Here is a 13,642-nt window from a genome sequence, read left to right as displayed (position 1 = left end):
TCTCAGTCTGCCTGAGGGGAGGGTGGTGAACAGGGAGTGCCTGATGTTTGTGGCCCGTGTGAGAAGACAGCTTGAGTATATTTCACTTATGGATGCTGACTGGTTTCTTCACTAGCTGATGTCTGACTGACTGACTGACTGACTGACTGACTGTTTAAGGAGAGGTGGACAACATAAAAGAGAAAAAAAGGAAAGCTCCTCCACTTTAAGTATTTGTAGATGCCCTCTGGTGAAATAGATTGTTACCGGTTTAGCGAGTTAATTACTTGGCAGTAGTTGGCAAGGCACAAGAACGCCATTATTAAATATTTGTGTTAGCGAGCAGTTGAACAAGTGTATATACTTATATAAAACAACCAGCATGTTGTGAAATGATTCAATCAATCACTTTATTTGTGATTTGCTTGGTGTAGATGTATGTGAAGGCCTGCCTGCAGTTCATGCAGAAAGGAAGTTTGTGTGTTCCTGTAAGAGACTGCATCTGAGACAGGGGAAGAGTTCATGTGGGGTATATCGAGTTCATGTAAGAGTGAAAGGAATAGGGAGTTGAAGTGAAACATATGCACTGATGAAAACTTCACACTGACCTTCACCTGCTAGGAGAAGGGAGTCAAGCTGTCATGTATGATGGAAGAGCATTACCACTCGCTTGTGTTGGTTGTTTCTGTTAGATTGACCAAAGCATAGAATATGATACGTCATCACATGTGAGGCATCCTGTGAGTGTCTGTTATCCTGTAGTTGCATTAAAAAATGATACCTTATTAGGCCATAAGAGATCAGAGCCCCTGATGGTATGATGGGTGTGAACTGGTCAATGTATGTATAAAAAGGTGTAACTCAATGTTAATCCTGTCTCCTCTCTTTTGGGGCATTTTGTTCTGAAAGAACCTCTGTACTGGAGCATTCAATTTTTATCCTGTTAGGGACTTAGTGCATTTTTGCTCATTTCTTTTTCTGTTTAGCTTTTTGCCTTTTTTAACTGTCTGCTTTAAGTAAAATAAAAATACCTGAGTTCAAGTTTGAACTAGGGAACAAAACCCACATGTTTGTTTTGTGCCTTTTTTGAAGATTTTTATTTTTTTTCTCTTTTTCTTCAACCCTGCCAAGCGGTAGGGGAACACCCCTACGGAAGGCAGTTTTGACTCCTCTTTAACCGCTGGGTGAGTTGCGACCCAGCGGGGATCGATTTTGACAGCAAGCCCCCTCCCAACTCATCCCTGAACTCTTCCCCTGTCTCAGATGCAGTCTCTTACAGGAACACACAAACTTCCTTTCTGCATGAACTGCAGGCAGGCCTTCACATACATCTACACCAAGCAAGTGAATATAATGCTGTATAAGCAAATGAATATAAGGCTGTATCTAACATGGTATCTAGCATGATTCTTACTCCTAAACAAAATTAAAATTACATTTATAAGCTGCAATATGATTATATATATAAGCAGAAATATAGTTGTAGCTGTTTTTGGGTTAATACACTCCTTAAAGCAGTAATATATGTTTTAGCTGTTTTGGGGTTTTCACCTGCAACTGAACGCTTCGTTCAACACTGCCAGACACAGAGATTTATGATCTTTACCTGACAGTCAGAAAATGTATGACTTATAACCTCTTTAAATGTCTCAGGCTGTTCGTACGTCTCGCTACATAAGTAATGCACTGTAATTCATATGTCTACCACGTATTTGGTATTTACACACAGGGCTTTCAAGCTGGGAAGCAAAGTTCTTGTCCCAGAAGAAGATACAGGGAAAACACAAGACTTTCACCCAGGAAACGGGTGTTCATGTCGTGGAAGTACTACTTAAGGACCTTTTTTTTTTTAACCCAAACCACCATCCTTTTTCTAATCTTAACTAGTCGTTTTGGGCGTCTAATCTTAAATGTTGTCGCCGCATGATTATTAACTTTTGTCGGCTAAGTTTTACTGCAACGGCCACCCTCACGGTAGCCATCCTCACCTCCTCCATCATTATCTGGTACGCTGCTGCCACTGCCAAGAACAAGGGCGGACTGCAGCGTAGCATCCACTCTGCTGAGAAGGTGATTCGCTGCATGTGCCGTCCCTCAAGGACCCTGAAGCGCGCAGAAAAGATTGTGGCTGATCCTTCCAAGCCCGGTCACAAACTTTTCAAGAAGCAGGAGGCTAACAACCCTCACTGACACAGTCTCTACACCCCACCTCCACATCCTGGACTATACCTGTATATCGCACAAAATATATTTCCTGAACTTTTTGCACATTTATCAACATCCAGGACATTCCACACTTAACCATAACGCCTTCTTTTCTTATTTTTTAAAACAGTTATTATGTACATATTTGTTGTGTGTTTGTCCTTGTAAGTGTTACTCAGCAATAAATCCTTTTCTGATACTGACTATAGTAAGGGATATGTTTTGTTGCAGACCCAGATGCAGTCTGAAAGAATGTGTATTTCATTATAACTTTTGCTAGGAAAGAAGAAACATCTTCATTCACCAAGGTTATTAGACATGCTCTGAAGTATTAAATACAGTACTTTAAGTAACTTGGTGATGGTAGGGCAGAGACTGTGGATTATGGTAGAAGTTACATATGTTGGCAAAGTGCATTGCAAAGCCTAGTTATTTGCTCTGTGTAAATAACAAGCGCTAGGTCTATATAAATGCAATTCATTATCATCATGATGATGATCATTATTATTTATCCTTTTAGGAGGGGGGATTCAGAATAATTTACAACAATATCCATAGGTAGGCTTTACAATAAAAACGTGAATTACAGGAACAAAATATTGTTTACAATTCTGCATTAAGTTAAATATATTTCGAGTCACGTAATGTGTTTAACTGATTACAGTGATTTTGATTTTAGCCTACAGTATCAACCACATACAGTGGTGTGAAAAAAGTGTTTGCCCCCTTCCTCATTTCCTGTTCCTTTGCATGTTTGTCACACTTAAGTGTTTCGAACATCAAACCAATTTAAACAAAAGTCAAGGACAACACAAGTAAACACAAAATGCAATTTGTAAATGAAGGTGTTTATTATTAAAGGAGAAAAAAATCCAAACCATCATGGCCCTGTGTGAAAAAGTGATTGCCCCCCTTGTTAAAACATACTATAACTGTGGTTGTCCACACCTGAGTTCAATTTCTCTAGCCACACCCAGGCCTGATTATTGCCACACCTGTTCACAATCAAGGCATCACTTAAATAGGAGCTGCTTGACACAGTAAGGTCCACCAGAAGATCCTTAAAAGCTACACATCATGCCGAGACCCAAAGAAATTCAGGAACAATTGAGAAAGAAAGTAATTGAGATCTATCAGTCTGGAAAGGGTTATAAAGCCATTTCCAAAGCTTTGGGAATCCAGCGAACCACAGTGAGAGCCATTATCCACAAATGGCGAAGACATGGAACAGTGGTGAACCTTCCCAGGAGTGGCCGGCCGCCCAAAATTACCCCCAAGAGCGCAGCGACGACTCATCCAAGAGGTCACAAAAGACCCCACAACAACGTCCAAAGAACTGCAGGCCTCACTTGCCTCAGTTAAGGTCAGCGCTCATGCCTCCACCATCAGGAAAAGACTGGGCAAAAATGGCCTGCATGGCAGAGTTCCAAGGAGAAACCACTGCTGAGCAAAAAAGAACATCAAAGCTTGTCTCAATTTCTCCAGAACACATCTTGATGATCCCCAAGACTTTTGGGACAACATTCTGTGGACCGATGAGACAAAAAGTGGAACTCTTTGGAAGGTGTGTGTCCAAGTATATCTGGCGTAGAAGGAACACTGCATTTCATAAAAAGAACATTATACCAACTGTAAAATATGGTGGTGGTAGTGTGATGGTCTGGGGCTGTTTTTGCTGCTTCAGGACCTGGAAGACTTGCCGTGATAAAAGGAACTATGAATTCTGCTGTCTACCAAGAGATCCTGAAGGAGAATGTCCGACCATCTGTTCGTGTACTCAAGCTGAAACGAACTTGGGTTCTGCAGCAGGACAATGATCCTAAACACACCAGCAAGTCCACCACCGAATGGCTGAAGAAAAACTAAATGAAGACTTTGGAGTGGCCTAGCCAAAGTCCTGACCTGAATCCTATTGAGATGTTGTGGTATGACCTAAAAAGGCCGCTCATGCTCGAAAACCCTCTAATGTAACTGAATTAGGACAATTCTGCAAAGATGAGTGGGCCAAAATTCCTCCAGGACGCTGTAAAAGCCTCATTGCACGTTATCGCAAATGCTTGGTTGCAGTTGTTGCTGCTAAGGGTGGCCCAACCAGTTATTAGGTTTAGGGGGCAATCACTTTTTTCACACAGGGCCATGATGGTTTGGATTTTTTTTCACCTTTTAATAATAAACACCTTCATTTACAAATTGCATTTTGTGTTTACTTGTGTTGTCCTTGACTATTGTTTAAATTGGTTTGATGTTCGAAACACTTAAGTGTGACAAACATGCAAAGGAACAGGAAATGAGGAAGGGGGGCAAACACTTTTTCACACCACTGTATTTGAATGAACATTTTTTATTGTTTATAAACATTGTTTATTGTATTGATCTGAACATTGCATTTGGAACTTTACATAAGATAGCCTGATTTCCGACCATAAAAGGAATATTGAATGCAGAAAAGGATGAAAAGGACAGGAAACTGTTGAATATGTGCTGATAGGTTGTAGGAAGTTTAAGGACTGTTAGAGACAGGGGGGAAACAAGTACAGGTTAAAAGAGTTTTATTTTAATATTTAAATGACTATAAAATATCCATAATATAACTTCTATATCCATAATATAACTTCTATATAAAGTTGTTTTTTTTATGCATTAGCGTTGGTTGTTTCCATTAGACTGCATGGTTGTTTAAAGTATGTGTTACATACTCCGGTACAGTAGGTGGCAGCATGCACCCTCAACATTGGTTTGTAGCCTGAAAAAGAAAAACACAGAAAGGACGCATGCGCAGGTTCTGCTTGAATCCGATAGGTCCGTTTCAAACTGAGACCGCGGCTGTGTTGTTGTGTTTAACGTTAGTTAGCAATCACACAAAAGAATATTATTCTGTCTCAGTATCTAATGACCCAAACATAACTGCCAGGTAAGTGTTTCGTGGACTAATATCCCAGTTCGACTGTCATCCTTTTGTTCTTTTTGTACGAGTAAACCGACATTTTAAACCATGTTAACGTTAACGTTACTAGTATCAGTTGACAGGTGCGGCTGCACGTCAGCTGAACATTTCTAGCTAACCAGTTAGCTTGTTTGCTGGCTAAACGTTTAGCTAGTGAACATAATTTGAAACGAGTTAACTTTTGTAAATAAACGTATAACTTTAAACTGATTTATATATTGGCTGACACAGATAACGTCAATTAAGCACCACTAAAAGCAATGTTTGGCTCAATAGTCGACACTTTCTTATCAACGTTAACTGTTGTTAACGTTACGTAAAGTTAAATCAAGACGTACTAGCTGACATTAAGTTCGCGTTGTCTTCGGTGTAACGTTAGGGAAACGTTTGGTCACCGTTTGGCTTTTTGGTGCTGTCTTGCTTTACTTTTCAGTGTTTTTCATGCCATTGTAAGGTAAGGTGCAGCACCTAAGATGAATGAATGTAACTAAAGACTATTCTCAGACTTCTTAAGCAATTTTTGTCTTTAAGCTTTTTGAGTGTTTTTAAATGAAATGCGCTAGCTTTTCCAACGTTTTAGACACAGATATGGTGATAATAATAGTCCAAAATGATGTGAAAAAGAGACGCAAAACTACCAGAAAGTGACACAAACCGACTACAAAGAGACGTCAGATGACCAAAGAAAACAAAAACGACCAAAAAGAGACCAAACACGACTACAAAGAGACACAAAATGTATAGGGAAATTGCTTTTTTTTTTTTTTTTCAAATAGACAAACTTAACATATTCTTCATGGAGTTACCCCTAAAACCCCCGCCAAATACGTGCCCTTAAGTCTTCCACAAACCGAGGAAAAACACTGCTCTTTATCCTTTTAGTTTTCTCCTTGTTTATTTGTTGCAGGATGATGGAATCATGCCTGAACAACAAGGCTGACGAACAGGTAGTGGTCGACGATTTGAAGAGGGATCTCTCATCGGAGTTTAGCACCCTACCAGACCCACAGGTAACCTGGAACTGACGCTAATCCACAAGGATACCAGCAATCAATTTGCGATTAATGATATGGTATCTCTATACAGGTGACTATGGGCAGAATACACCTATGCCACATATACTAATACAGCATGACTGCTGTATTTAGTGCATTATATAGTTTTAAACAACATGCACCTGTTTCATCATTTAAGAATGATGCAGTTAAAAGTCTTTTCTTGAAGAATCTGAAATCACTGGAAGAAGACACTGGACTTGCATACTGGACTATAGACTATTGTGATATTGCTTTCATATGAGCTCCGTCAGTCTGAGTTAACCAAATCAAGTGAATGTCTTTTTATTTATTTTTTACAAAATGTCTTCATTGTGTTCCAATGTTTATTTTCCAGAGTTTCGGCGGGGAGCTTAAAAAGTCTAAAATTTCAAAATAAAAATGTTAGGCCTTAAAAAGTCTTTAATTTGCTGAAGTGTTGTGTTCTAGGTCTTAAATCATTTTAAACAGGTCTTAATTTCCCTGTGTCCATGTAACGCTACCTCTAATGGTCACTGAATGTTTTTAATGTATTTTTTTTTGATTCCGTGGTGTTGTAGTTCTTTCTTTCGCTCGTCAAAATATAATTGCTGTATATTTACAGATTATTGTTTCTCTGTCGCTTTTTATTCCATTTTTAAAAGCAGGCTACCGCACAGCTGACTCCCAGCAACCTGTTTCACAGCCTGAATATGTAAACTCTCAGGTCGTGGGGGAATTTCTGAGGCTCAAAGTCAGCAAATCTGCCAAAATCTTCTCTTAGTGTCACATAATTACAGGGTGACTGACGTTTTTGACGTGGTGCACAACTAGGCGGGCCAATATTAGTTGTGAACCTAAATTGACATTTTGGGCCGGATTTGGCCCCCAGGCCTTGAGTTTGACACATGTGGCCTTAAAAAGTCTTAAATTTGAGTTGTTGAAACCTGCAGAAACCTTGTTTTCTTGAGCTGCAGCGGAAGAACAGAAAGAGAAAAAGTATTTTTCTATTAAAAAGACATTGGAAGATAAGCACTCGATGTGTTTAACCCAGTGCTCACAGCTCGTGTTAACGTCAGAAAAACTATATAAAAATATATTCGCGCAGAACATAGAACGATTGTTGATTTTGTCCCCCCATACCTTACATTAAAAGTGCATTAGGAAGGGATTTGTTAATGTCCTGTATGAACAGGAGGAAGTACACCAAGAAAAACCTGTTTCAATGTTCATTTGGCCACCTGACTATTGTTTTTAGATAGACTTCTGGAATAAATGTAAACCTATGATTTAAGTTTAGGGCGTGTAGCCCAATGTAGTCTTTAACTTGACCTCTTGCTGTCTTTAATTAAACCCTTGTGTGTTGTGCAGCATTCCAGCATCGAGGAGAAGGAACATCTTCAGGTCTACCTCCGCATCCGACCCTTCAGCTCAGCAGAGAGCGATAATGGAGAGTCGCAGGTAAAAAATAAAGACAAATAAAATAGTTATAGCTGTTTTTTTTGTCCAAACTCTGTTTATGGTATTTATTCAGAAAATGCTGACTTAATGACACTCCAAAACACTCCCCAAAACAGTCTTTGCTTTACTGTTCAAATGTTCTGCTGCCAAAAGTCAATAACTGATAACTTAGTTGATGATGCTGCAGTCCACTTAAATAAATGTGAACGGAAACGGAATAATTCTGTAAGAGAGATGACTATTTTTCTTTTGTCTTCTGTCTCCCTCTTTTTTTAACCCTCTTCCCTTTTTGTTTATAACAGGACTGTGTTACCATTGAGTCTCCAGACACAGTTTTGCTGAGGCCTCCACGTTTGTCCCTGTCAGCGAGGCTTAGCACTGACAAATCCCTTCCACAGACCGGACAGCGCTTCCAGTTCTCTCAGGTCGGTGTTTCCTGGCAGATAAGAAAACCAAAGAAGTTTATTGTATTGATCTTTGCCATACACATTTTAATAGGGAATTCCTTTTGAATATATCGTCACTTGTATGTATGCAATGCATTTTGGTCTACCTCCCTTCATTTCTGGACCTGAAAACGGGGCCACAGGCCAGGAAAGGTTGAGAAATCCTGACATAAAAGATGGGAGTGTTGTCATTATTATTATTATTTTTTTAAAATAATAAGACAGTATGTCCTACTCATTCCCTCCCTTCAATAGGTGTATGGTCCTGTGACAACACAGAGAGAGCTCTTTCAGGGCACCGTAAAGGATCTGGTGAAAGATGTTCTCGAAGGGGGAAACTCTCTGGTTTTCACTTACGGAGTCACCAACGCTGGGAAGACCTTCACGTTCTTAGGTGTGTTCCACTCTCTCAGACATTTAGTCAGTGCTGCTATTTAAATTAAGCAAAACAATTATTGCTGCAGTTTGGTACGTAATCCGTCTCGGTAGGAAGTGCGTTTTAGATTAGATGCAGGAAAGCTTTTTGCCACCACATCCTGTATGTCAGATCTCATGTTGTGTCTGATCAGTGATGGAGTAGGACTGGGTACCGAATTCAATACTCTTTAGTTACCGACCGAATTGCCTCCTTGATATCGAAAAATGCCTCGTCATTCAATACCCAATTTCACTACCTACAGTAAGGAGTAAATCTGATCAGCGTCAGGGAGCCAATGTTTCTACCAGGATCTAATAATGCTTGCGATTGGCTGAAAAAAAACTCACGTAGCAGGAGCAGAAAAAAAAAAAAATAAAAAAAAAAGATTTGTGCTGTAATGTTGTAATTTATTTTTGTTTTATGAAATTGGTATCAAAAAGTAACGATCCAACAATGTGCTCTTGTCACTCCAGGTCCAGATGCCGATGCCGGTATCCTGCCCAGGTCTCTCGATGTTATTTTCAGCAGTATTGATGAACAGGTTTTCACTGGGATGAGCATCAAACCTCACCGCTGCCAAGAGTTCACAAGGCTCACCGTGGAGCAGCAGGCTGAGGAAGTGGCGTTCAAGAGAAACTTCTTCAGACAACTTAAAGAGGTAAGCCATCCGTCCAAAGCTGCTGCGGGCGACAGGAACATAACTGGCAGCATGTTAGCAGAGCAACAGCTCCAGTCCTTCATAAGTGTCTACACAGGAGTCATTCAGGCACCGCACTGCATTGCAGGTCGCCTGTGTTTTCACAGCATTCAGAACCCAATACATAGACACTGTACTGTTTTGCATGTAAAATGGAAGAAAATAGACTTGAAGCTTAAACGTTCGCTTTGGATTGCGGCTACGTATGTAAAACATGAGTAAAATGGAGCCAGTATGCAGTCTTTGTAGACAGTTGCGTTGATGTAAAATGGTGTAATAAGATAATCTGTCGGATGTGTTTGAGACTGGCGACTGAAACATGTGGCTAAAACAACTCATGTGTGGGCAAGACTTAAAGAGATATTTAGGGAATTAGAATCAAGCTCTATGTCATGGCAATGTTGGCAGTGTGTTTAGGTGAACGGTGTTTGCCCCCCCCCCCACTGCTTGGAGCTCTGAGCAGCAGCAGACACAAATGACACACCCTGAATAAAATTGGCAAAATACCCCTTCTGGGCGTGAGATGCTTGTGGCTGCTCAGTGTTTTGAGAGACTTTTAGAGCTCTAAAAGGTCAGATAGACAGCAACCTACACTAATGATTTCTCTATCTATCGAATAAAACATCCGAACCGTTCGGTTCGGAGCGTGTGTGCGTCTCACGGTCCGTCAGTCCACTGTTAACGTGCACTAACCTCTTACTGCCGTAGTGCCCACTTTACACACCTATGTTAAAACGCTTAACGGAAACGACGAGGGGGATGAGCGTGACGAAGGCAACACATGGCAGCTGATTGGACGAACGCGTCACGTGGTTCTTGCTGCTCCCGAATTTCAAAACCGACTCAAATGGCGTCTCGTTCTGAATACGATCTCGTATTTTATGACAATAGTTCACCGAAACGTGTTTCTGCAAACATTTTAAGTGAGAAATAGGCCGTGTAGTTGCTGAATCTGTCTGTTTTTTTGATCGACAAAGGTCAGTTGCCGTCACATGCCGCTAATAAGCCTGAAAGTTTTTGGTCATCCTTTTCTTAAAGCTTGTAAAGTAAAAGTAAACCTCACTCTACCCTAGATATAAACTGTTAATGCTTTAACAATGCAGCTCAGGAGCTTTTTTTGTTTGTTTGTCCTATTTGTTTTTAATAATTACTCTTGTCATTGCTCTAAAAAGTGCTAAATAAATACACTTGAATACATGATATATAAAAGAATATGTCTTTGATGCATTTTTAACCTTTTCATCTTTACTCTGTCTTTTAGAGTGATAGGAGCAATGCCAGCCTGACCTCGACCAACAAGACCCTTCTTGAAGGCAAGATTTAGATTAGTCTTTTAATTTATTGATTATTTTCTGCTTTTTGTTTTTCGTGCTGCGGTCGCTGCAAATCTGACACTGAAACCACCGGTGCAGTGTGATAATATTGTACTAATTCTGATGGACGGCACTGTCGACTTCAGCGTGTTACCACAGGCAATGATTGTTTTTTTTTTTTTTAAACGTTTGTGTCCGTCGCAGGCTTCTCCATGCTGGACACGACTGTCGCAGCGGGGGACAAAATCAGCGTGGCGGTGGGAGCGCACACCAAGTTCTCTGTTTGGGTTTCTTTCTGTGAAATCTACAATGAGAACATTCACGACCTCCTGGAGGTGGTACCCAGCGGGGCCCTGAGGAGGGCCGCACTGCGCCTCTCACAGGACGTCAAGGGCAACGCCTTTGTCAGAGGTTTGAAGGGTCGGGTGGGGGTCAGACACATGCCACAAAACTTGACAGAAGTCTAAAGTTGTTTTTATATTAACAGGGTTTCCGCGGCGTCTTATGAATTCTAAAGAAGAAATAAAAATTTTAGGCCTTAAATAGTCTTAAATTAGTATAAGTATTGTGTCTTAAACAGGTCTTAATTTCCCTACGTCTATGTAACGCTACCTCTAATGTTCATTGAAATACTTTTTTTTATTTTTTTTTTATTCCGTGGTGTTCTTTCTTTGGATAGTCCAAATATAATTTGCTGTATATGTACAGATTATTATTATTACTGTGTAGCTTTTATTTAATTTGAATACATTTATTTACTCTGCAATTACTTTAGTGACTCTGCATTTCGTTATACTTTTTAATGTAAATAAAAAATGTCATCAATAAAGGTCTTCAAAAGTCTTAAATTTGACTTGTTGAAACCCTGATTCAAATAATGCAGAGAAAAATATTCGCCAATAGTTTGAACAATATGCTCATCACTTTAAAGTAGCTATAAAACGTTTGGTTTTGGTTCTGCCCGTTTCCAAAAGTGTTTGAAAATGAGTGACCTTCCTTGCAGCTCTTGTTTTTAAAATGAGTGAAATTTCTCCAGTTGGGGACCATTTCAGTTTTTTATGACTATCCTGTTTTTCGTGCATTTGTACGTAGACCTGCGTTGGGTTCAGGTGAATAGTGCCGAAGAGGCTTACAAGGTGATGAAGCTGGGAAAGAAGAACCAGAGCTTCTCCTCCACCCGACTCAACCAGCTCTCCAGCAGGAGGTGAGGGTGAAAGTCACCAGCTTTAAGTTTGCCTCGCACTTCTATCTATCTATCTATCTATCTATATATATATGCATGCAAAAGTCGAATAAGCATTGCTTGCTATATCACCAGCTTTATCTGGAACAATAAGGAACCATTGGTATGTTTTGTGGTATAAACTATCAAAGATATTCTACCTCGATAATGTCCTCCTTTCATGGGCCCTAGGCAAGAGACTGTTCATATTATGCATTTTGTCGTATCTTGGTTATTGATGTTAATAATATGTTTACTACAAATTCACGAGTGATTTTGTTATGTATACGAGAGGCCCAGTGTTCCTGTGAACACGGCAGTTTCTACCCACCAGATGTGTCTCTACTTTTGTCTATTTTAAACCCCCTTCTAAAAGGGTTTGGTCGATAGCTGATGGCTGACAGTCATCGACCACTGAGCCTAATATCATTATTTAAAGCTGAAATGTGTGTTTGATTTTATTTTTATTTTTGTCGTTTTGCAGTCACAGTGTATTCTCCATTCGCATATTGAGAATTGAAGATATCGGGACTCCGAGGGTCCACGCAGTCAGCGAGTGAGTGACACTTTAGATCTAGATGGCATATATAGACATGGTTTTCTGTGTGTAACTGTATGCTTGTGAAACAAGGCAGCATTAAAGCATGCATGTGTAAAAAATAAAGTCTTGTCAGAAGTTTAGTAAAGCATGAAATGTTGAACATAAGAGTACAGACTTTGTTTAAGAGTGATGTATTTTAATGTGGATACATGTTTGTCATGAGGTTGTGTCTGTGTGACCTGGCTGGCTCGGAGAGATGCGCCAAGACCCAGAATATAGGAGAGCGCCTGAAAGAGGCCGGAAACATCAACACCTCACTGCTCATCCTGGGAAAATGCATCAACGCTCTACGACACAATCAGCAGGCCAAGTGAGATTATTACCTGTCCGTCGTTCTTTCTGTGTCTTCGATTCCTTTTCAATCAAAATACTTCATGGAATATGAAAGGGTTGCTCGATAGTACAGAAATCGCAGAGTTGACACCTAACTCTGAAACCCTTTTAGAGCCTTTTATCCTAGGGCTGGGCAATATATCAATATTATATTGATATCGTGGTATGACACTAGATATTTTGGATATTGTAATATCGTAAATGGCTTAAGTGTTGTCTTTTCCTGGTTTTAAAGGCTGCATTACAGTAAAGTGATGTCAGTTTCTGTTACCAGACTGTTCTAGCTCTTCTATTATTTTTACCTTTACCCACTTTAGTCATTATATCTACATTACTCTAAATTATTTATCTAAAATCGCATTGTGAAGATATTTTGTTAGAGCACCAATTGTCAACCCTATAATATCGCCACAATATCGACATTAAGGTATTAGGACAAGAATATCGCGGTATCTGATTTTCTCCGTATCGACCAGCCCTAGTCGATCCTCCTCTTAGCACACTTGTTTTGGTTAACTGTATCTAGCAGATGAAGAGACAGATATTTTTCTTGTGGAGAATGTATATTGGACTTGAATTCATCAAGTGGATACAAACCAAACTTCAATAGGATGATAAAGTTGCCTGTCTATGTGTGTGTAGTCTTTTATCAACTCCTACATTAGGCCAATACGGTGGGATCAGGGGAGAACTTGCTCGGACGCGTGTTCTGCGTGCCAATAATCAGCTTGTTGTTGTTGTTGTTCTACCTCCTAAAAAATGATTAAGAAAATTCTCTACAAATTCACCTTCAAGAGTGTAGCCGCAAAAAAACGGCTCAGAATGCACAATATACATACAGTATATCAATGCTAACTAAGCTGTTCCCTCCCTCAGGCTGCTTCATCATGTTCCCTTCAGGGAAAGCAAGCTGACCCACTACCTGCAGGGCTTCTTCTGCGGTCGAGGTAAAGCCTGTATGATCGTCAACATCAACCAGTGTGCCTCCATGTACGATGAGACTCTGAACG

General features: G+C 40.0%; 1 protein-coding gene across 3 annotated transcripts in view; it reads left to right on the top strand.

The window, feature by feature from the left end:
• The first annotated feature begins 4,997 nt into the window (after positions 1 to 4,997).
• The window catches only part of kif20ba (kinesin family member 20Ba), a 61,339-nt gene continuing 52,694 nt past the window's right edge, over positions 4,998 to 13,642 (top strand). For all 3 annotated transcript variants that reach the window (XM_078272919.1, XM_078272918.1, XM_078272917.1), the window contains exons 1-12: positions 4,998 to 5,095; positions 6,036 to 6,138; positions 7,513 to 7,602; positions 7,905 to 8,027; positions 8,304 to 8,442; positions 8,940 to 9,124; positions 10,425 to 10,476; positions 10,681 to 10,887; positions 11,569 to 11,680; positions 12,183 to 12,254; positions 12,463 to 12,609; positions 13,509 to 13,642. The exon at positions 13,509 to 13,642 is cut by the window's right edge and continues 29 nt beyond it. In XM_078272919.1, the coding sequence (XP_078129045.1) occupies positions 6,037 to 6,138; positions 7,513 to 7,602; positions 7,905 to 8,027; positions 8,304 to 8,442; positions 8,940 to 9,124; positions 10,425 to 10,476; positions 10,681 to 10,887; positions 11,569 to 11,680; positions 12,183 to 12,254; positions 12,463 to 12,609; positions 13,509 to 13,642 (1,363 nt within the window). In that variant the 5' untranslated portion in view covers positions 4,998 to 5,095; position 6,036. The remainder of the gene's footprint in view (positions 5,096 to 6,035; positions 6,139 to 7,512; positions 7,603 to 7,904; positions 8,028 to 8,303; positions 8,443 to 8,939; positions 9,125 to 10,424; positions 10,477 to 10,680; positions 10,888 to 11,568; positions 11,681 to 12,182; positions 12,255 to 12,462; positions 12,610 to 13,508) is intronic.

The sequence above is a fragment of the Sander vitreus genome, chromosome 17 (genome assembly GCF_031162955.1).
Source record: "Sander vitreus isolate 19-12246 chromosome 17, sanVit1, whole genome shotgun sequence".
Lineage (NCBI taxonomy): Eukaryota > Metazoa > Chordata > Actinopteri > Perciformes > Percidae > Sander > Sander vitreus.
Note: the sequence above shows the minus strand (reverse complement) of the source record. Positions and strands in the feature narration are given on the sequence as shown.